The sequence below is a fragment of the Mauremys mutica genome, chromosome 2 (genome assembly GCF_020497125.1).
Source record: "Mauremys mutica isolate MM-2020 ecotype Southern chromosome 2, ASM2049712v1, whole genome shotgun sequence".
Lineage (NCBI taxonomy): Eukaryota > Metazoa > Chordata > Testudines > Geoemydidae > Mauremys > Mauremys mutica.
The window spans coordinates 210455383-210478467 of NC_059073.1; the positions used below are offsets into that span (position 1 = coordinate 210455383).

General features: G+C 39.5%; 2 protein-coding genes across 7 annotated transcripts in view; one reads left to right on the top strand and one right to left on the bottom strand.

The window, feature by feature from the left end:
- UBP1 (upstream binding protein 1) overlaps positions 1 to 5582 on the top strand; it is a 67837-nt gene extending 62255 nt beyond the window's left edge. For both annotated transcript variants that reach the window (XM_045005239.1, XM_045005240.1), the window contains 2 exons: positions 1053 to 1104; positions 3570 to 5582. In XM_045005239.1, the coding sequence (XP_044861174.1) occupies positions 1053 to 1104; positions 3570 to 3607 (90 nt within the window). In that variant the 3' untranslated portion in view covers positions 3608 to 5582. The remainder of the gene's footprint in view (positions 1 to 1052; positions 1105 to 3569) is intronic.
- Positions 1 to 23085, bottom strand: part of FBXL2 (F-box and leucine rich repeat protein 2) — a 140723-nt gene that overhangs the window by 21846 nt on the left and 95792 nt on the right. For all 5 annotated transcript variants that reach the window (XM_045005243.1, XM_045005241.1, XM_045005242.1 and 2 more), the window contains 5 exons: positions 22043 to 22103; positions 17800 to 17844; positions 16977 to 17033; positions 9164 to 9376; positions 7712 to 7979 (listed from right to left, as the gene is read on the bottom strand). In XM_045005243.1, the coding sequence (XP_044861178.1) occupies positions 7872 to 7979; positions 9164 to 9376; positions 16977 to 17033; positions 17800 to 17844; positions 22043 to 22103 (484 nt within the window). In that variant the 3' untranslated portion in view covers positions 7712 to 7871. The remainder of the gene's footprint in view (positions 1 to 7711; positions 7980 to 9163; positions 9377 to 16976; positions 17034 to 17799; positions 17845 to 22042; positions 22104 to 23085) is intronic.

A 23085-nucleotide genomic window follows, 5' to 3' on the forward strand; every position in this document is an offset into this window, starting at 1 on the left:
CCATTGTTTCATTTGCTTTTTTAAATTGCGGTTTCAAAACTGACAAGTTTACAAATTAAAAGGTGGTAAGTTTTAAGTTAAGAGTTGTAGTTGTAAAATACATTTGTAGCCACACTTTATTTAGGCAGTTCTCTCTGAGCAGCACTGTTTTTTTCTCTTGCATAGTATGTAGCATACACTTAATGTCTTCTGATAGTTAGAACTTGTGTTTTTCCACAGCAACAGTGTGACTGGAATCAAAGCCATTTTAAATAAATACATTAGATTAAGGTTCTCCTTTCTTCACTCCCAAAGGTCAAAAAGACATTCCATAAAACTCAAAGTAGAATCTGGCTTAACCAGATTTTGGTGAGAGCAGTTATCCTAGTACAAAATTCATGTCTGGCAGTATAGTAATGACTAGGGCACAAGGGATCTGAGAGAAGGTCCTAGTAGTATATAATATTTGAACATCAATATTTTCATGATGTTGCATGTACATCAATTGTAATACTATGAAGTCTTTACCTTGCAACAGTAAACAAACCATCTAAGAGTTCACTGACACTTTGGTTTGTTTAATTTCTCTTCCTCACAATTAGTAATTTAGGAATTGAAAGAGTATGGGAATGCGATTTACTATGTAGGCAGTAAATTATGAAATGCAATTTGTTTTCTTGACTAGATACATAGGGAAGAAATATAGTATGTAAGTAGCAAGGTTTAAATACCATTGTTAGCTGCGAATTACTTAGGCAGTTTATGCAAACAAAGATTCTAGCCACGTAATTCTGGAGCCCTTTAAGTAGTGATGTTGTAAATGAAGTATCAATAAATTATTCTTGTATTTATATATTGACATTTTAGTAGCTCCTTTTGGGGAATCTAGTACGTTGTACTAGTATAATTTGTATATAACTACATGTACTGAGAAAAATATGAAAATAGTTGCATAGAGTGCCCATTTAGAAATATATTTATGGATCACTTTTGGCATTCAAATTGCTTAACTGGCTTGCTGGCCTCCTAGATGGTACAAAGTTGGGATTTTAATATCTCCTTTTTCTTTCTAGATGGTTCAGAACTTTCAAGATGAGAGTTGCTTCTTAGTCACCACAATAAAAGGTATATTATTTTTTGTAATAATAAAGATAACTGGCCTAAATAGCGTCTAGATTTTAACTAAGCAGAGTTAGCACCTAGACGTGCCAGCAGTGTTGCTTCTACAAACAAGTAACAGTGCAGCCAAGTAAAGTAACTTGACGGAAAGAGGTGGAAACTATTGCTTTCAACCCCAAATTAAGAGATGTTTATAATGTGAAAGGTCTAATGCTTTTTCTTTTAGATAAACCTTTATCTAGAATTTGTTACTTATTAGATATAAATCCGTGCCAGTACAGCTGTCTTGTGAAGTAACCTGATCCAAATCTAATCCCCAAACTGTCAGTTTTAAACTAACAGTTCACAGGCTTTAAGTGTGATTCTATAGCACTGTTTGTATGACTGCTCGCTACTGTGCGAGATACTCCAATAGTACTTTAAGTTATATAGGGATGAATTAAAGTTTCAAAGTGAGAAATATACCATAGTGGGTGATAAAAATTGAAGGTTGCAGCTTTCTATAAAATTTAACTTTTTAGAAAGAATTTGTGTGCAGCTTGATGCAGGGCAAATTTCCAAAAGTTAGCGAGCCACCAGATAGAGCATTATTTTAGGTTGGCAAAGGTAAAAAAAAAATTATAGGTAATAATTGGAGATATACCAATCTCCTGGAACTGGAAGGGACCTTGAAAGGTCATTGAGTCCAGCCCCCTGCCTTCACTAGCAGGACCAATTTTTGCCCCAGATCCCTAAGTGGCCTCCTCAAGAATTGAACTCACAACCCTGGGTTTAGCAGGCCAATGCTCAAACCACGGAGCTATCCCTCTTGTGATCTTGGTGTATACGCTACTCTAGCTGGCTGTTCCAATTCACATTTGTATAAAACAAAACAAAACCAAAAAATCATTTAGTGGCTGCACATGCTCAGGCTGGCATTACATGTGTACTACTTCTTGCTTTCCAGCTTGCTTGCTTCATCACTAACCCTAGTCTCCTCACACTTCCTGGGCTGTTGCTTACATCCCTCAGATGTTTTCTAGCCTGTATTCCTTCCATATTTGCACATTATATACAATGCCTTATAGCCAATACATAATGAATCCAAGGCATTTGGATTTATCATCATTCTTACTATATAAGACAAGGTATTATATAATAAGAGTATTATGTACTCTTCACACAGCGCACAGTCAACCTGTGGAACTCCTTGCCTGAAGAGGTTGTGAAGGCTAGGACTATAACAGGGTTTAAAAGAGAACTAGATAAATTCATGGAGGTTAAGTCCATTAATGGCTATTAGCCAGGATGGATAAGGAATGGTGTCCCTAGCCTCTGTTTGTCAGAAAAGAGATCACTTGATCATTGCCTGTTAGGTTCACTCCCTTTGGGGCACCTGGCATTGGCCACTGTCAGCAGACAGGATGCTGGGCTAGATGGACCCTTGGTCTGACCCACTATGGCCATTTTTATGTTAAATTTTATTGGAGGGGGTCTCTTAACATCATACCAGGAGGTTTGTGGCTGTGGTTTGTCATTAATCAAATCTTTGTTACATTTAGATCTTATGGCTAAAAATAAAAAATAGTAGCAGGCATCTGACATAAATCCAGCTTTTCCCCCAAAATGTTGTGGTGGTGTTTCTGTAAATAGTCACTAATTTCTACTCCTACTGAATCTGCACTTTTCTACAGATATAAAATTTGTTTTGAAAAATATTTTTTAGAAGTTCAGTTTGGCTTCAGTAACTATTTACTGCAGTTGTTTCAAAAGGCCCGCTGCTTTATTTGCATCCTGATGTTCTGGGCTACAGGGCAGATGGCTTTCCTATTCACACACTTGTTTTGCTGATTTACCTGCTTTATTCTAGGATAACTAACCCATTTGCTAATGTTGCTATAGACAACCAAAGAATAACACTATACAATCTACTGAATTTACTTGAAAAACTTAAAATAACCACCCATCAAATCACTTCATGCGGATTCTATTGTTCATCAGTTTTGTGAAGCACAGCATTATAGAACAGATGAGATTTGAGGATAAAGCACTAAAAAAAAGCTTCAGCAACTGGAGTTGCACAGGACCCTTTGGGTCTGTGTCAGAACTGATGAGAGAGATCAAAAAAAGAAAGCAGGAGGGACTGCATGAATTGAAATGGGAACAAGGAAGTTCTAGAAATAAAAGTAGTAGGAAGTGTCTAGATATTTAAAATTACATTCAAGATAATTTGAGCTTAATTTATTAGAGAGTCAGTATTGTTGGAAAGTGGTGCAGAATGTGTTACGCTGGGAAAGTTTGCTGGTTTTATTCCAAAAAAGGTCAGGTAGTCATATGATAACACAGATCAATTTAGTAGTTAAAAGTTTTGCTTTTCAGTATGAGCATCAAGAACATACATGAATTTTATATTGTTCTGTCTTCAGTAGCTGAGGTTTTGGGTAAAGGGATGTCATTCTTTCATATAAACCTGTCCTTTTTCTTCTCTGCAGCTGAAAATGGTGAAGGTTTCCATATAATTCTGAAGTGATGTCATAGAGAGAGGTGTGTGTGTGTGTATATATATATATATATATATATATACTGGACTGATATTCCAATGCAGAATGAAGTCACACTTAATGACGATGAAGAACATCCAAAAACTCTTAGGATTGGACTTCACCATATTAAAATGTTTCATATTGAAAACACAAGACCTTTCTAATGAGCTGTTTGATAGGTGAACTTTCTTATCACTGCCATAGCTAAGTGTCCTCATAAGAGGTATAATGCCATGACAGCCTATGTACAGGCATGGAAGACAATATAAGCAAAGGTGCTTGCCCGTTACTGAAATAAGGCAAATTATGGCCAGTAGATACAGTTTCTAGAAGCAGTATTGCTTTCCTATTGTACTGTGTCCAGTTTGGAGATGAATGTAAACTTATTCTGGGGCATTTACCTTTCTATGCCAGTTTGTCTATTACTTGCTTGTACGTTATGCTGATTTTATTTTTTGATGTTAGCAGAGCACATAGTAATCTGTGTGGAGACGAGTAGTTAAGATGATAGTGATCAGGTTGTGGGGTCTTTGAGAGTAAAGCTGTCAAAACAGCTTCCCTGTGTAAATTGTGTATAAGAGTGTACGTAAGAAATGTAAATGCCAGAATAGGATTTTAATAAGTCCTAGCCAGATGCAATATATGCATGCAGCAAACTGCATTATTGACAGTACCTTATTGAAAGGATTAACATAAATCCTGTGGGGTACGAAGTAATTGTTTTGCTTTTAACAAATTTAATGGAAAAGAATTGCCTATGCATCCTTAAGTTTTAGTTTCCAGTTTCTGTAAGAAGCACTGCTGTGGGGTTTTTTTTTTGCTTTTTAAAATGGTGGGGTTAAAAACAATAAACTGCCAGTAATGATGATTGGGGGGAGCCGAGATTGTGCTAACAGGGAAATTTGGCACAAAGGGGCTACAACCCAGCTTTAAGTACTGTCAATTACGTTGCTCAAGAAACACTAAATATACCATCACTTATTCTCTTTATGGGCAGGTATCTTGCCCTTTTCTGTGATTTCTTTATTCTCAGATTGATTCTGTACATTTTTTTTACACTGCCTCTTCCATATGACCAAATACTTGATTTTGAAAAATCATATTGCTTATTTCAAAAGATGAGTTTTTCCTTGAGATTGTCAAATCTATGGCAGTGAAATTCAAACAAACATTTTAATATTAATGTCCACTTAGAGTTTATGGTATGAATTACACCTCTACCCTGATATAACGCAGTCCTCGGGAGACCAAAAAAAAAAAATCTCTCTGCGTTATATCAAACTTGCTTTGGCCCCCTGTTCCTTGTTCCCTGGCACTCATGGGCAGCAGAGCAGCCTGTTCTGCTCCACTTCCTGCTGCAGATGAGTGTGGGAAGGTTGGGGAAAGGATCTCCCCACCCCCACTGGCATTCACCTGTGGTGGGAAACAGTGATGCAGCCCTAGCCTGCTCAGCTTCCCTTGCCAGGGCCTCCAACAGTGCCCTCCCACAGCTCCTGCCCCCCTTAGATCAGTGTGTCTGAGCTTTACCTGCCTTGTATCAGATTGTGTTATATGGGGGTAGTAGTATATTAATTAGGTACTCTGGGGAAGATTTTTCAAAGGCAAAAAAATTCCTTTAACTCTCAGTATCCCCCATCAATTTGAAAGTTTTGAATGCTGTAGTGTGAAATCATTTATAGAGAACAAAAACTACTACAGCATCCAAAATGCTACTTTGATATTATTTAATTCCTTCTTTAAAGTGCTTGCTTACCAAGAAAGCCTTTCTAAAGCTCTAGCAACTCTGCGAACTTAAATGTTTTTCTACACTGATAAAATGGAATTTTGTGGACTTAAGTTCGAGTTTCTTCTGCCTATAAATTGTTCATCTTTTGGTATTGGTTGGGTCTTAATAGTTTATTGAACTGACAATTGTCATTTCACCTCAGCACCATTTTCAAATCCTAAATGTTTTATAGAAGTGGAAAGTATCCAACTAGTGATCTCATTTTAAAGGAACTGTATAAGTCGTTTGTCCAGCTCACTTGAAATTGGAATTAAATTATGGCACCAGCAAATGGCTTTTGTTTTAAGATGTACACATTTCAATTTCAGTATAATAAATGTTTTTCAATAATTTTGTAAATGTGCTTATTTTTCTGCTAAAACAGAATTAACATTGTTAGTAGGAGCAATGCATTTCAGAGCAGCTAATTCTGCTCCCCCCAGCAATATTTTAGAAAACAAATTGAAAAAACTCAATTTCAGCTTGACAAAAACCATACTTTTTAAGAGTAAAATAGTAATGGCTTGCAGTGCTCCTTAATTTTTGAAATCAGTGAAATAGAAGATCAAGTAAATATCAGCTGATCATTTATTTGTTTCCTATATAATTTTTCTTAGTGTAGGCATGTGTTAAATTTTGGTTTTTGTACAACTTTAATGCCATAAAAGCCTCACAATAATATCCATAAAAATGAGCCAAACACTACTCATTCTGACAAGTTGCATTGAGTTCACATTTAATTTTGGTCTTCCCCCAATGTTCTGCTAAGAAAATTGTATTACCAAGATTCCCACTTAGAAATTTGGATTTGTACAAGTGTATTCATAATATGAAAATTAATCAAGGAATTTTTGCTGTTGCTACAAAGCTGAACCACCAAAGTTTAATACTAGATCTTTCTACCGTATTCATATAGATTTTCAGCTATGTTCAGTATCTTAAGTTTGCAGAGCTGCAGCTGTAAAAAGCTGCCTTACATTTTCACATTAACTTTTTAAAACATGTAGTTCTAAACATTCCCCATAATAGTAAGGCAATATTTCCAGGATTTAAACACTATATCAGTTGACCAGTCTTTTTTAAGCCCAAGATATTTTCCTTTAAAGGGTTACTGTTGAGCCTGGGTACCTAAGTGAGTACATAGAGACTGTGCACACCAACCATTTCTTTAGGTGGCTTAATATAAAAACGTAGCTCCCCCTTAGAGTTGTGGTTTTACATTCAGATTTCACTCTCCTTTGTAGAAGGCTTAAATCTACAGCTGAAATTCTGTCCCTACTGATGTCACCCTACCAGATTTAAAAAAATTAAGGTATTAAATGTAATTGTCATGTTGAATGCTCTCAGTTTCTGAAAAGTTTGGCTTCAGTTTTTAAGGGAACAGAAACCACTGCTTGTTCAGGGTCTCAATCTGCTCAACCATGTCAACTACGTTAAATTACTTAGCCCAGGGGTTTTCAACTTTTTCATTTGCAGATCTGAATAGTCTAGGATCCCCAGTTGATAACCCACTCAGCTCATTGGTTAGGGTACTGGCCTGGGATGCAGGAACCCAGCATTCAATTCCTTGCTCTGTCTCACGGCAAATTAACCCTAAACAGCTCTGAGGGGTATTAATGTCTTTTTTTTTTTACAGAGTTTACTTAAATATATTTAATACCATGGCAATGAGGGGAAGTATCATACATAGATATTATTTCAGCCACTATAGTAAACAGCTCTACCTACTCAGCTAGAGCATATAAAAAGACCTTTTGTGTACAGGGCACAAACTGCCATACCTTTCTTATCCTAACCTATTTGGTAACACTTAAGAGAAATATTCTATACAGACGATTCACCAACTTGAGTACTTTTGTATATAACAAAGTTCAAATTAAATAGTTTTCAAGAGGTCTACTACCTCTTAACATGTTGGGAGTTTTTGTAGAAATTAAATAAAGCTGTAGCAAAACAGGAAGCTATTTTTCATTATTACGGTCCCTTTTTTGGTCACCTTCTACTAAAGCTGATTTGTCCTTAAACCCGGTGATGTAATTGGTTATGTGTATTGTACAACAGCAGTTTGGACTCTCATGCTTAAGAGACCCTGAATTTTTTTTTACACTGAAGAATGCTTACAAATAGGAACTAATATTCAGGTTTAGTGAGGCTTACAGTGTTGGGGCTGTCACTGAGCATCTACAACTCTGCAATACCCCAGTCCACATTAGCAAATGGTATTATGATTGTCATATCAACAGCAGGGATGGTGGAGTAGATGTAATACCAAAAAAAAAAAAGCATCAGTTACTCCACATCCACATGTAACATTAAGACTTTTTACCTGCGAAAACACCTTTCTTGAGTCAGTACCAGCACAAAATTGGATGACTGTGACATCACTCCTACGGCAGTTAAGAAACTGACACTCTGCAAGCCACTTGCAGTCTGATTTTGTTTCCATAATTAAATGAATCTTTCTTCCTCTGCTGATGCTCCTACTGTCAAAGAATAATGCAGCACCTGCAGAGTCGCTGTCGACTACCTCCTACAGAAGGAGGAGGGGTGACTGGAGCAAAGTAGGCATGAACTTTCACATCAGGTAAATGAGCCTGTAGATGAAAATTCAAATGGAAAATGTAACCTAGAAGTATGAAGAGCAAAACCAAACTATTGCTGACAGATCACACTACTGTCAAAGCTTTTCTTCCTGCTCATATTATCTATATATAGGGCATCCAGGCAAGCCATGGCTTAACCTGCATTACCTAGATGCCAAGTCTCAGTGCTTATGTCCAGCAAAACTGGAAAAGTTATGGCATAGGAGTAATATTGAAGCATAGGAGAGCAATGTAATAATCTAGAACCCGGCCATTCACTCATCCCAAAGCTACCACCTTAAATGTCAGTGACTGACTCCTTTCTGTTGAACTGGTATTTACACTGCTGGTGTGGGCTGGCTAACTTTCATTCTGCTGTTAATCACTAGAGTGTGGATTTCTTGCCAGTGAAGAAACAGAAGCAAGACTTCTAATTGTGTGTCTCCCGTACAACCATTCTTTCCCCATGCTTGCCTCAGCAGGGGAGGGAGTGGTGGTACCTTCAGCAGGTCCTGCAAGGGAGAGAGGCAGACTTAATCACTTTGCACTGATGAATTTGAAAGTTAACTAGCACAGCATTACTGTGTCTGTGGATCAGTACTATGCCCTAAATGTTGCCATGTGCTCAGCAGAAAAGTTCTGTTCTTAAAACACAGGGAGTTAGGTAGAGGAGGGGAGACTGATCCTGCAAGGGCAGGGAATGTTAGGTCTGCTGTTACTAGGTAGATCCACAGGCCTAACTGCCCCTACTAACCAAGTGTCCTATACTTTATTATATCTGCATTGTAATGACTATGCATGGTTGTAGAATTATTTAAATTCTACCAGTCCTACAGAAACACAACTTACACTTTAAAAAACCGTGAGGGAATGGGAAACAAACATTAGGAACTAAACACAGAGCTACAGCTGGAATCCAGGTGGACAATTATTCTGATACCAACCATAGTTTGGACTATAAATGGAATTAGGGACTGGGTGGTGATTTTTGATCATATACCCATGGTAGTTCTGATGCCTAAAGTTGGGGATCTTATAAAGTATGTTAATCAACATCCTTAGTTTTCATCCTACCTTCCCTTGCTTTGGACTATCTGTTATGCTACTGTAAGTGTATCTGATACGATCAATCTTCCCTGATTGCATAAATGACGGTCTTTCCCAAAGCTGAATCTTTAAAAACACAAAACACATACTCTTATTCTTTTGATTCCTGCGCGTGTGACTTGCTGACAGTCATATAACTCAATTCTCTCCAAACTGTGGCAGTTCTCTAGGTGCTCCAGGGTCACATCGGTGATAAGAAGACAATTGTCTAACTCTAGGACCTGGAGCCTTTCATGACCACAGGTACTGTTGCTCAGATGCAGAATCCCATCATCTGTGATCAGCTCACAGTGAGATAAGCTCTACAAGACAAAAGGACAGTGAAATGTTTCATTCCACACTTTTTTTTTTTAATTATGTCCTGTGGAAAAGATCAGGACTAAGAACAACCTCAAGCGACTTTGTATTTGGATTACCATGTTCAAAATACTTGTACCATTAGTGCCATTTCATTCCTAATCCTTTTGCAGAAGCAAAGACGCACATTTAAAGGGCTATCTCCTTAAACCTGAAGAGCAGGAGAAGCAGCTGCCAAAAGGAGCAGCTTAGGGTTGCAGCATTTAAATCATAATTTGACTTCATCATTACAGCCCCAGGGCAGGCACTTTGTAGCAACAGCCAAACTCAGCAACCCCCTCTGTGTTCTCTAGAGATGTAGAAATCCAATTATGTTGTTGCACAGCTCAGTTTACTGAAAATAAGGGGCAAAATGGCAGAGGAGAGACATGATATTCTTCCATGCTCTCCCAGAACATACATTACTCTTACAGACCTGCAATTATACAATCTATGTATGAAGAACAACAATGGCTTGATTTTTCTGCAGTGCTAAACTCACTTCGGCAGGAGTTACGGGCACCTCAATACCTCTGAAAAATCAGATCTTGCATTCAAAACTGCTAGATTTCTTACAGAATAAGTTACCTATACAGTTGTGTATCTGTGATATGCCACATGAACACTGCAGGCATGTATTAGTGCATACTCTGGATCCATGCAAGCAATCACCTCAAAGACCCAATTACTATGCTGAATTAACTGCTTTTTTGGGAGAGTGTTTTCCTCAGCCTTTTGTTTTAGCCTTTATTTTCTTATAAAACTATAGTTTTTTCACCAAGGACTTTTATACTGAAGGTGGCAGAGCTTTATTCAAAGCACTGGCATTCCCTTAAAAGATGTCAGCTTGCACTTGTTTACCTCTCATGTTTGAAGAGAATTGAAAAAGCCTCATGTCCCCTACTCCAGAAAACCATTTCAAGCTGAGCTGGTTCCTGCCTCCTTCAGAGGATTCGTGGCCTTCACAGAAGCATTGTCAGGATAACAAGACACCCTTGAATTTTCACTGCAGATACTTTGAGACCCTTGTCAGCTACCTATAAAATAAATGCTCTGCACTGTCATTACCTCTGCAGAAGGTCTTGATGTGTTGAGGTGATTCCATCTTCAGGGGTGGGCAAACTTTTTGGGGCAAGGGCCACATCTGGGTGAGGAAATTGTATGCAGGGCTGGGGCAGGGCGGGTGGAGTGCGGGATGTGGAGGAAGGGGCTCAGGACAAGGGATTGGGGCAGAGAAGGGGTGCAGAGTGTAAGAGGGGGCTCAGGGAAGGGGTTGGGGTACAGGAGGGGTGTGGAGTGCAGGATGGGGCAGGGAGTTGGGGTGCACGGGGTGCAGCAGGGAGCTCAGGGCAGGTGGTTGGAATGCACAGGATTGCAGAATGGGGCTCAGGGCAGGGAGTTGGGTGCAGGAGGGGTGCGAGGTACAGGCAGAGAGCTTAGGGCAGGAAGTTGGGGGGTGGGGAGCAGGAGGGGTTTGAGCTCCAGCCTGGTGCCGCTTACCTAAAGTGGCTCCGGGGTGGCAGTGGCGCACACCAGGGCCAGGGCAGGCTCCCTGCATGCCTGCCCTGTCCCCATGCCAATCCAGGAAGTGCTGCAGCCCCTGGGTGCGGGGGGGGCAGAGGGCTCTGCGTGCGCACATGGAGCCCTTTGCCTCCCGGCCCGGGGGCTGCTTCTGAGAGCAGCGCCGGGCCCGCAGCACCACCAGGGGTAATCCCGCGGGCCGGATCCAAAGCCCTGAAGGGCCGGATCCGGCCCGCGGGCCATAGTTTGCCCATCCCTGTTCCATCTTTCACTCTGACCCAGCTCAGAACCATGAAATGTCCATAGATCACCAGCTATCTGCTCTGTGTGCCTTTTTCCTTGTCTGGAGAGAGCTTCTGATGCGGAGACCCTTGGTCATGAATGGAAAGTGGGTACATTTTCTAACTCCTCACCAGAGGCAAACAGCAGCGCTCAACAGTCCTTGAGATCCAACCACCTCCCACTGAAAGTTCAGATCCAACAATTGGGAAAGCTGTGGGACACCTGTATCCTTTCCTCTGCCTGTAGCACATTAGACCTTTTACTCCAGCAGGACACCGAATTCTGAGGACTAGTACTGGGGCATGGGGTGGATAAAAATTTATTTAAAGAAATAAAAATAGGATTTTATTAATTTAAATTAAATACTAGGTTATTTAAAATATAAACCTATTAAAATTCAATTTGAAATGACAACCTATGTTAATAGCACTAAATTTACTATAATCTTAAAATCATTTAACTTAAATACAAATAATATTAAGCAGTATGTTTTCTGCCAAGATTTAAAGAAAGTTAAATCACTGAACTGGGGGAAATCACTGGCTAAGCACCTGGAACCAGAGTTTGTTAAAGTGCTAGTCAACTTCTGACAGCAATAGTCTCTTCTGCGGATACAGAGAGTATATTGGCTTCATTTCCATTTATTCAACAAGTTCAGTTCAATGGCTAGTTCATTCAAAATTAAGAAACCAGCTGAGAGCTGAAAAAACAGAAAAGCTTGTTTTCCTCTTCTAATCAATGAATAAAAATTAGGTGTGAAATGATGAGATCTATCAGTTCTAAAATCTGAAGAACATAGTAACTAGAAACAAGCAGTTCAATTAATTAACGACAGATATTTCCTTTGTTTAATAAATCAGTTTTAAATGGAAAACCTGTTTTGATAAACTGTTTTTCTTATGTATTCAGCACTTTCAAGGTAGTTTTATTTATTAAAAAAATTAAATTGTGTCTTTTAATTGAATTTGAATTTCCATCCAAATAGAGCTTGACAAGTTAAAAATTAGAGAGACAAGGTAGGTGAAGTAATATCTTTCTTCCATTGTGGCTTGAAAACTTCTCTCTCTCTCTCACCAACAGAAGTCAGTCTCTAATATCCTTGGACCAACACGGCCCAACTACACTGCATACAAGAAGTTAAAAATTAGCCATCTAGTAAATAAGAAATGCACCAATCATCATTTTCTATTAAAAATATAAAAATTAAGAATCTGAATAAAGGTAAATTAAGCTATATAATTGCTTAAATAAAGGCGTATAGATAAATTGTATCCTCCTGATTAACAAAAAGAAGCACCTAATTTAGTGTGAAGTTTATAGTTGCAAACAACATATTTTAATAGTTACCAACCTTTACTGGTAATGAACCTTTGTTTAGCAAAATAACTAAAAAAATGTAGAACTACAAATCACAACTGAAATAAATTAAAGTTGCTTATTTAAATCATGATTTACACTGATAATCTGAAACTTTTTGATTTAAATCAGTGGTTCTCAAACTTATTTGATTGTGCCCCCCTCCTTTGTGTCTGTAGTAGTTTACGCTCCCACTGCCCCACAAGTACATAGAGCATTTAAAAAAAAAATCAACATGCAGCTCTCACTAAATATTAAAAACAGTAAAGCATTGATTCAAACAGCCAACGATCCACTGTAATAAGAGCAAATGCAAAACTGTGACTGTGGTCAATGCTTACAATTAAATGTGCACACCGTGTCATAGCAAATGAGGATGTGATATGTCTGGAGGAATCAGCTTTGCTAGTTATTCATTGCTGTGGGTAAAATGTGCACAATAAGGTTTTTTGTGTTTTTTTTTTCCCTAAAGCAGAGGTCGGCAACCTTTCAGAAGTGGCGTGCCGAGTCTTCATTTATTCACTGTAATTTAAGATTTCACGTGCTGGTAATACATTTTAATGTTTTTAGACGGTCTCTTTCTATAAGTCTATATTATATAACTAAATTATTGTTGTATGTAAAGTAAATAAGGTTTTTAAAATGTTTAAGGAGCTTCCAGAATAATTTTCAGCTGGCCAGTCTGGCAAAGATTTGGTCCCTTTCTCACTTAGTTTGTAATCAATTTAGTTCATATTAGGTCCTGCTTTGAGCAGGGGGTTGGACTAGATGACCTCCTGAGGTCCCTTCCAACTCTGATATTCTATGATTCTATGATTTAAAATTAAATTAAAATGCAGAGCGCCCTGGACTGGTAGTCAGGACCCAGGCAGTGTGAGTGCCACTGAAAATCAGCTCGCGTGCTGCCTACCCCTGCCCTAAAACTTCTTGCCTCTTGCTCCCTGCCCCCCAGTTTGACAACCTCTGATTTAAATCAATCCATCCTGGTGCGGCAAACCCTTACGCTTACTTGCTTTGGTTTATGAGGGATTCTTGGCCATTAACAGGCACACACTAACCTGTATATCCTTAAGATTAGCTTCCTCCTCATCTGTTTTTCCCCTTTACTCAAAGTTGCAAAGGAAAAACAGAGACCAGAAAGAGGGGGAGGACTCAGAACGCTCCAGCTCTCTCACTGAATCAGTCTGATGGAGAGAAGGGGGATTTCAACCACTTCTCCAGAGGAACCATCTCAGCATTTCCCCTTCAATTCCAGCTGTTTCGTGTTGTATTTTCATTTTCTTCACCCAACAGGGTGCAGTGTGTTTTGTATTAGAACATCATGTAATGTATGCATATATTATTTTTTAAAAGTCACAAAATGCAAGTGCTTACTCTTGTCAACTGTCTTTTATTTTAAGGTCTATGTTTACATTCTTAGCTCCTGTTCAGTCTTTGGATGTTTTAGATCTTGTTTGCGTTCTCTCTGTATATATTTGTATACAGATCCTCCTAAGCACTTACTTGGCTGGCAACCTGGAAATTATCAGGAGTCTAAAGGTTAAAAGCATGGGAGTTTGTGTCCCCACTCTCCCCCGCAAAGTCTATTTATAACAAACCTGTGGTTTCAAGGAAGGAAGGAAGGTTATATGAAGACAAATGTAACCTTTTGGCTATTGTATCAGTCTACTGGCTAATTAAGAGAGTTTCACATCCTAGGAAATAAGCAGCTTATAAAATTCAGCTTTCCTGAGAGATTGTACTCCAGTGACTTGAAACAGAATAAGACAATACAGGATGTACAACTAAATTCAGAAGCAAACATACCTAATGTAATATTCTGTATTAAAACACAAGATACTTCAGACTTGATAAATCTGGCTGAAATAGTTAACAAGGTAGAAAGTGTCAGGTTTACAGTTTTAAAATCTTAGAATACAGCGGGCTGGTCAACTTTTTGGTTTTGCTATTTAGAAATAAATGTTAGGTACAAATCAAATTAAGACAAAGTTTGTTGAGCTAGCTGAACTACAAATTATTAACAAACAGTATAAAGAAAATAACTGAGAAGATTATTTTTCTGCTGATGGAATATCAATAGGCCAATTACAATTTCTCTGGTGTATTTGTTTAAAAAAAATCACATAAAACTGTTAAATGCTTCTGAACGCCTACAAATTGATTATATAAAGTATATAAGTAGAGTATATATGGAGTATTTGAATTCTGCCAGGTAAGTTTGTGTCTCTGTTCCCTGATTTGTTCTGTAAGGAAACACTGGTGAATTTAAAATTTGATTTCTGCCACTTTGAAATGCACTTTGTAAATACTTGTGCCGCTAACACTCAATTGGATAAATGTTCACAGAAAGCAATCACAAAGTTCACAGCACAGCTAAAGTGAATTAATTTAAAAATTTAAATTAAGATTAGTGGGCTTATTTTTGTTTTTCCAATTCACCTGGTGGTGTTCTCTACACAATTTGCGTGAACATTTTGTAATGTTCTCTGCTACACACAGGATAGCATTGGGCAGGAAATTCAATTTTTATTACTAAACAATCACAGGATGCATGGTTTCTGTACTATAAAGGTTCCATAATATATATTAACATTGTACCAGTTCTCAGCCGATGGACTGTGACCTTCAAGTAGGTCAGCAGCGGTTGTCTGAGGCACAGGATATCATAACGGATATCACAATCCTATTACCTGTGAAGTAGATTGTTAAAGGAGGAATAACATCCATAAACCATGATTGCTGATTCCTATGACATCTCCTTTGAAGTACTGGGAGAGGCACAAAAAATTCTTGTATGTACCTGAGGAGGACTGGTTATAAATGGGATTACGATATCAAAAAGAATACAATACTGTAATTTCTATAGTAATTACTCCTCTCCATTCATTTTGATCCCTAAACTGAGTTTTATTTCTAAACTTTCCTTTCCATTTCAAGTAAGTGATGCTATAGTATATCGTTCCCAGCCACAGAGACAGACAGCATTTTATAAAGAACTCTTGATAAAGCCATCTCTAGTCATACCAAACAGACTGTGTCAAATTATTAATCTAAGTAAGGCTACAATGAGACTCAAATGGAACAGTAATTCTTTATAAAGTAGATTCCCTCTGCTGAATGGGATTGCTAAATTACAATATATGTTCAAGTCCACTATTTAATAGGAAGCCAATAAATATTTTGGACTGACTGACCTAGATTTGTGCAGTTTAAAATATGTTTGGATATAAATGATCCTATGAAGATTCAGAGATGGGACAGAAGCCATTTTCAATACTGTGGGACATGTAGGCAAACATATTCTTATAAAGACTCACATGTAAACAGTTCCTTGTCTGACTGGTAGACTACTTCATTCACTGAAGTAAAGCATACAATGTGTGGAATTATGACCTAGGGATGGGATGATTAATCTGCATATAGCAGTGAATACGGTTCCTTTTTAAAACCAAATCTTTTCCTGAGCCTGCTGCTGCCTTAGTAACACACTTCCTTGAGCTGAGGGTGTGGAGGAAGTCAATGACATGGCTACGCAATTAATGAAGAAGTAAACATTTCCTTAATCCCTCCTAAACATAGATTAGAAAGTATATCTCTCTTCTTCTGGTAGATTTAAGGCAGTATATCATAATAAACAGTGACCTGACACACACGAAATACAACCCCCTTCCTTATGCCAAATGGTAGTGTGACAGTTGGCTCCAAATGCCTAGGCCTAAATTTTCAAAACCCACAGTGATTTGGGGTACCTCAATTCAAAGTGGCCAATCTGAGTCACTTTAAGTGACCTGAGCACCCACCCTATGAAAATCAGATCCATTAAAATATCTCAAGTTGGATTCTTTAAGAATGAGGTACCCAAAATCCCTAGTCACTTTTGAAAATGTAGGCAGCAAAAACTGACATTAGATACTATAAATCCACTGCTGTGAAAAATCACACACATGACTGTTTACTGGATTGGGCCATATCTGTATACACTTTTGCTAAGCAATTATCCTTTTTTTAACTAATCATCTGATCTGTTTCAAAATATATTGTATATTAAAATTTCATGATTGCCTAGAAAAATCTTTAGAAATAAAATATGTAATAGAGCATCTTTAAATATTTTAAATGGTCTCATGTAGCTTTTTATTCTGACTAATTGCTCACAAGTAAAGGATGGTTACAGGTTCATTATAACATTTACGCCGTTTTTCTGATTATATTGGGATTCATGGATTGCTTTGAGATGACCTACTTACAGTACTTGGATGCCATATTTAAAACAATCTTAGAAATAAGCCTCATTTAAAACATATTTTGTAAAGTATAAATTGTACAGTGTTGTAACACAACAAAAAACTAGTAGCTACAGGCTGAGAACCAATCCTTATTAATATATATATAATAAGACAAACTCACCAACGCTTGCAGTTTAGGACAGTGAACAGAAAGTTGTATCAATGTGTTATCTGTTATCTAGGAAGAGAAGAAACCAAACAATTGGCTACATAAATGCAAAGTTATAGACTGGCTAATACATAATAATAGAGCTGACTAGCTGAAAAAAAATCCACTTTGTTCAAGTAGCTGAACAAGTACACTTGGGTTTAATTTTATTCCATTCATACCCTTCTGATCTATAAACCCATAAAGAGGATAAAAAATAAAGTCTTCCCCTTTTCCCAAATTTTCTCTGAACAGATGGATGAAGAGCCTAAAATGTAGGAAAACAGTCACTACATGCTGAATTGAACTTAGTCTATCACCAAGCTATTTGGATAGATTTATGTCACCTTGCCAATTGTCTGAGAGGACGAGATGAAAAAAAACCACCACCCTTTTTTCCAGCAGAGAGGGTTTTGTAGACCTTCTTAAAGGTCCAGTAAATTCTGCCATGTTTTGTTCCTTTGCTCGTTTTTATCATTTGATACCATAAACAACAGGTTTGTAACCCAATCCCTACGTCAAAGATAGGTATTTCTCTCTGGCAGATGACGGTTCTGATATAAACTGGTCTATTAGAGATGTCTCTGGGAAATGGATAAATGTTTGTAATCACCTTTCTTTGAATTCCCCTTTATACAGACCTCCCAATAATTATCTGCACCTACTATTAGAAACATTAGAATTTGGAATTCCCCCTATTGGTTAAAAAAAAACACAAAGCACCGATGGTCTGAATGGCATTACAGGTTCTTATAATGGACTTATGATGAATACTCCTTGTAAAACTGATTCTCACCAGAATGCACTCTTCTAAGTCCATCTTTTCCAGTTCATGGCAATTCTAAAAAATTAAAATAATAAAAACAAAAAAATACCACAAGTAAGAGGAAGGGTGGCAGTTTGATCTTGAATTCTAATGGGTGGCCCTAACTTCATCACCATTAATACTGGGGCACAGACAAGGGAGAAAGAATATTTGATTATTACAGTGTTTCAGGCATCCATGCTGGCTTTTGCCATTATAAAAATGGTTACATAACTGTCTGGTAAGTGTTGTTCTTTAAGATGCGTTGCACATGTCCATACCACTTTAGGCACGACCTGTCTGGGCATCACATGTGACCGCTGCATGCTTGTGCTGCTAGATGAAAGTATAAAAATATGGAGCTGCCCTGACTCCTCCCCTCAGTTCCTTCACACTGGAAGCCAGTATTTGCTGTGCCTCCGATGTAGAAGGGAAGGAGGGAAGGTCGTGGAACGAACACGGGAAGAATAGTTCTCAAAGAACAATAGTTACTGAACAAGTACGGAACCGTGTTTCTTCTTTGCGTGATTGCACATGTCTATTTCACTTTAAGTGGCCCATAGGAGTCTGATGGAAGAGAGTATCAGAGTCTACTTAAAACAAGGACTGCAGCACCGCTCTCCTAAACTTAGCATTGTACCTAGAGGCCTGGGAGAGAGCATAATGAGCAACGAACATATGAGCAGATGACCAGGAGACAATCTTGCAAATGTCACTGATGGGAACATGACCCAGGAAAGAAGCCAAAGCTGCTTGAGCTCTTGCAGAGCGTGCTAAAACACTTCGAGATCATGGAACATTGGCAATATCATAACACAGATGTGGGAGGGAGGAGATCCAGAAAGAGATCTTCTGTGATGTAACAGGCTCCCCTATCAACAAAGGAGGCTAATAACTGCAGTGTCCTAAAATCTTTAGTCCTGTCCAGGCAGGAAGCCACAGCTCTGCAAACATCTAAAGTATGGAGCTTTTCCTCAACTTTGCGTTAGTGAGGTTTGGAGGGAAAAAGTTGGTAAGTATACTCTGATGAATATGAAAATCCAAAAGCACTTCCGAGAGAAATTTAGGGTGTGGATGCAAACCAACTTTGTCCTTGTAAAATACCACCTAAGGAAGGTCAGCCGTCAAAGTCTGACGTGGTCCTGGCCAAAGTAATAGCTACCTGGCATGCTACATTCATCAAGAGGTGAAACAATGAGCACGTAGCAATAGGTTCAAAGGAGGTCCCATTAAAACGGAGAGAAATAAATTTAGATTCCAGGATGGAGTTGAGTCTCAAATACGTGGGAAAAGCCTACTCAAACCTTTCAAGAACTTTATAGTCATAGGGTTGAAGATAACAGCATACCACTACCCTATAGAAGAAAGGGCTAAGATAGCAGCCAGATTAACCCTCAGGGCACTGACAGAAAGACATTTTTCCTTTAGGTGACGCAGGTAATGATGAATAAACTGAATGGGAACCCATAAATGAAAGGTATCTTTCTGCTGGGACCACACAGAGAACATCTTCCATTTTATGAAGTGTACCTAGTGGAGGCTTTCTGCTATTCAAAAGAATGTTTCACATTGCAATAGAACAAGTAGACTCGTGAGTAGTTAACCACTGAACATAACCAATCAGGTGAAGGTTAAAAGGGCTGGAATGCAATTCGGCCCTGGTTCTGGGAAACTATGTCTGGGACCCGAGGAAGGATTATGGCAGGGGTGGCCAACCTGTGGCTCTGGAGCCACATGCAGCTCTTCAGAAGTTAATATGCACCAACTCCGGGGCTGGAGCTACAGCGCCAACTTTCCAATGTGCCGGGGGGTGCTCACTACTCAACCCCTGACTCTGTCAGTGGGTGGGAGGCAATGGTGAGCTGCAGCCGGTTCGCACCGGTTCGCTAGAACCAGTTGCTAAAATTAGACGCTGGTGGAGAACCGGCTGTTAAAGAGCCAGGCAGGTAGGAGAACAACTCTGGTGCACGGGCCGTATGTGGCCCGCGGGACCGTCCTGTCCCCCACCTGAGCTCCCAGGATTCCCTGCTCCCCCCACAGAGCCGCAGCATGGCCAGCCGCTGCCAGCTGGGCAGCTCAGCTGAGCTCCAGCTTTGTCCTGCTGCTTTGAGCGGCTGCCAAGGTAAGGGGGGGGCTGTGAGGCTCTGGGGCCACCTGGGGCAGGGGGGGAGCAAGTGGGGCAATTTGCCCTGGGGCCGGGCCCTGCAGGGGCCCCCGGCCCCACGAGGATGTCTCCCCCGGGCTCTCCCCTGCTTCCCCCACCCCGCAGAGCCGCAGCATGTCCAGCAGCTGGGCAGCTCAGCTGAGCTCTGGGCTGCCGGCAAGGTAATGGTGGGGGGTGCGAGCTCCAGGGCTGTGGGAGGGGAGGAAGTGGGGCAATTTGCCCCGGCCCCCACAAGGATGTCCCCCACCACTCCCAGCAGTGCTGCAGCGTGCCCAGCAGCTGGGCAGCTCAGCTGAGCTCCTGAGTCGTCCTGATGCTTTGAGCTGCCGGCAAGGTAAAGGGGAGACCACAAGTATGTCTCTCCCCCCCCCCCCCGCCCCGGCCCCTCCCCTGCTTCCCCCCCCCTTAAATCAGAACTTTTTATAGGGAACCGGTTGTTAAGATTTTGGCAGTTCATCACTGGTGGGAGGCGCTGGGAGCAGGAGCTGATGGGGGGCTGCTGACATAGTACTGTGGCTCTTTGGCAATGTACATTGGTAAAATCTGGCTCCTTCTCAGGCTCAGGTTGGCCTGGCCATCCCTGGATCTCGAACTGAAAGGTTCAACAGGTCTGAAAACCAATGCTGTCAAGGCCAGGCTGTTGCTATCAAAATTAAACAGCATGATCTTGCCTGAGTTTTCCCACCACTTTCAGCACCCCAGGGACTTGCGGGTGGTGGGAGGAAAGCATTAAAAAGTTTCCCCTTTCCGGATAGTAGAAAGGCATCTGATATGGACCCTGAACCGACACTCATCCTGAAACAGAACTGGTGACATTTCCTGTGCTCTCAGGTAATAACCACGTCCATTTCTGGCATTCCCCACATCTGAAAAATGGACTTTGCTATGTCAGGTCTCTGGGGACCATTCGTAATCTCTTCTGAACAATCTCCTGAAATGGTACATTAGACACTTCTGACACCCGGGAAGGTGAGATATTTTGAGCATAATTTTGTTCTTGCTGCAAAAAGACCAGAGGTTCATTGTTTCTTGGCAAAAGAGGTCTGACCTGGTACTTCCATGCTTGTTAAGGCAGAACATAGCAGCAGTGTTGTCTGAGTACTTGTATGGAACAAGCCACAATGTGGGAAAGAAATACTTAGGCCCCAAAATTACTGCAATAAAATCAAATAACCCAGAGACAATATAAATAGAAGAAGAACTAACTGACCTCCCCATATAGTTCACACAGCACTATTATCCAGCCCTACCAAACACTCATCTCCTCACAAGCCAGGGGAAAAGGTGCATCTTGCTGCACATGCTAACAAATTCGGGATGTTACAGCCCTGATAAGGAACCATGTTCCAAAGGTCTAGAGAATACCCTGCCAACTGCCCCCTATACCCATGGAACTAAAATAGCTCTTGTACACATCAAATGTTTGTTACACAACTCCTATTTAAATAAAAACATTTTTGTGCTTCATTTTATTTAAAATAAACCTTACACAATTTTATAAAAGAGTGAAACAAAAATTAGATCCATTAAAACAGAAACCTTTTTCCTTTAAATATTCAGTTCTAGCCAGTCCCTTAATCAACACAATAAGTTCTAACTATATGCGCTATAGAAGTCTCACTGAAGTCACTAGGCATGAGTTAAGGCTTAACTGAAAATATTATCTAGATATATTTTGCAGCAATAACTGATACACAGAACAATCTGCTATAAGGAGACTTTCTCTACGTAGGAAGCCTGCTTGCATTACAGTTATAGGCTTTAAAATTATTGTTCTATATATGAAAAAATACATGTGATTAAATTTAAATGCATTTTTAGAAAAAAATAAAAAGAGCAGGGGTGGAGAAGGGAGAAAGCCACTGTAAAAAATATTCCAAGCTCCAGTTATTTGTAAATACGTTCCAGAAATAAAATCAATTATTTTGGTTCTTTCCTGGCCACCTCCTCTAAGGGGCCTCCCTTCTACTCTACTTTCTTCTCATCATTCCCAGCATGACTGGATAAATTCAGATATGTACAGGAGCAGTGAAAATTAGGTAAACTGTACATTTTTAAAATAATCCTTACCCGTGCTAAAAGTGTAAAACCTGCATCTGTCAGGTGGGAACATCTTGCAGCTTCCAAAATCCTAAAAAAATAATTGTTTTCAACATAACAATATTACTGATACAGTAATGAAAAGCAATTACGTCTTTTTATTTAAATCTATTGTCAATATGTTGTAACATAAAACTGATTTGAACCAAACTCATAAGTCCATTTTGCAATTTAAAAAAAGGCAGGACTGATTTTTGATTCAGCTAATCAGAAAGATGTTCAGGCTATATAGCAGAATTAAAATTATGTACAATTAAGAATTATACCTATGGACATTTGTAAAGAAAAAATTTACAGTGAATTCTTGTACTTCTAAGGCTATGCATATACTTATTGTAATACTCAAAACTAAATTTTGAAAAATACCATTTTCACTGCATATCTTATTCCTGATACACAAAGAAATAAATGCATTAGACAGAAGTGGAGTTTCTATGTTGGGGAAGAGTACAGAAAGAGTATACAGAGAGGAATTTAGGAAAGTGCAGGTCAAGCCATCACAATGTGCCTCCAATGTTCTATTTATTGTCAAGTTCTTACATTAAGCATTTTGGCTTCAGGTGTCAGAAAGCAAGGAGACAAATAGCTGTCAAAGCCAGAACATAAAGCTAAACCTACCTGATTCAATCTTCCAGAAACAAATATAGAAATATATTAGGAAAAAACTCATCACCCGAGAAGCAGTCCCTTAGGAGAGGTGTGAGTGAAGTAAAAGAAGAGAAAAAAGGAAACTATGATAAACAATACCAGTATGTATGGTTTTCATTGTAGTACTTCTGCTCTTTCCTTGTTCAAGTTTACACTAAGCAGATGGTAGTGAGCAGTGAGACTAACAAGGAGAGAGTGTCACAGAGTAACCACCAGAGGTGGCTCCAGGCACCAGCATGCCAAGTGCATGCCTGGAGAGGCAAGCCGCAGGGGGCGCTCTGCTGGTCGCCGTGAGGGCGGCATGCAGGTTGCCTTAGGCGGCATGCCTGCGGAGAGTCCGCTGGTCCCGTGGCTTCGGCGGACCT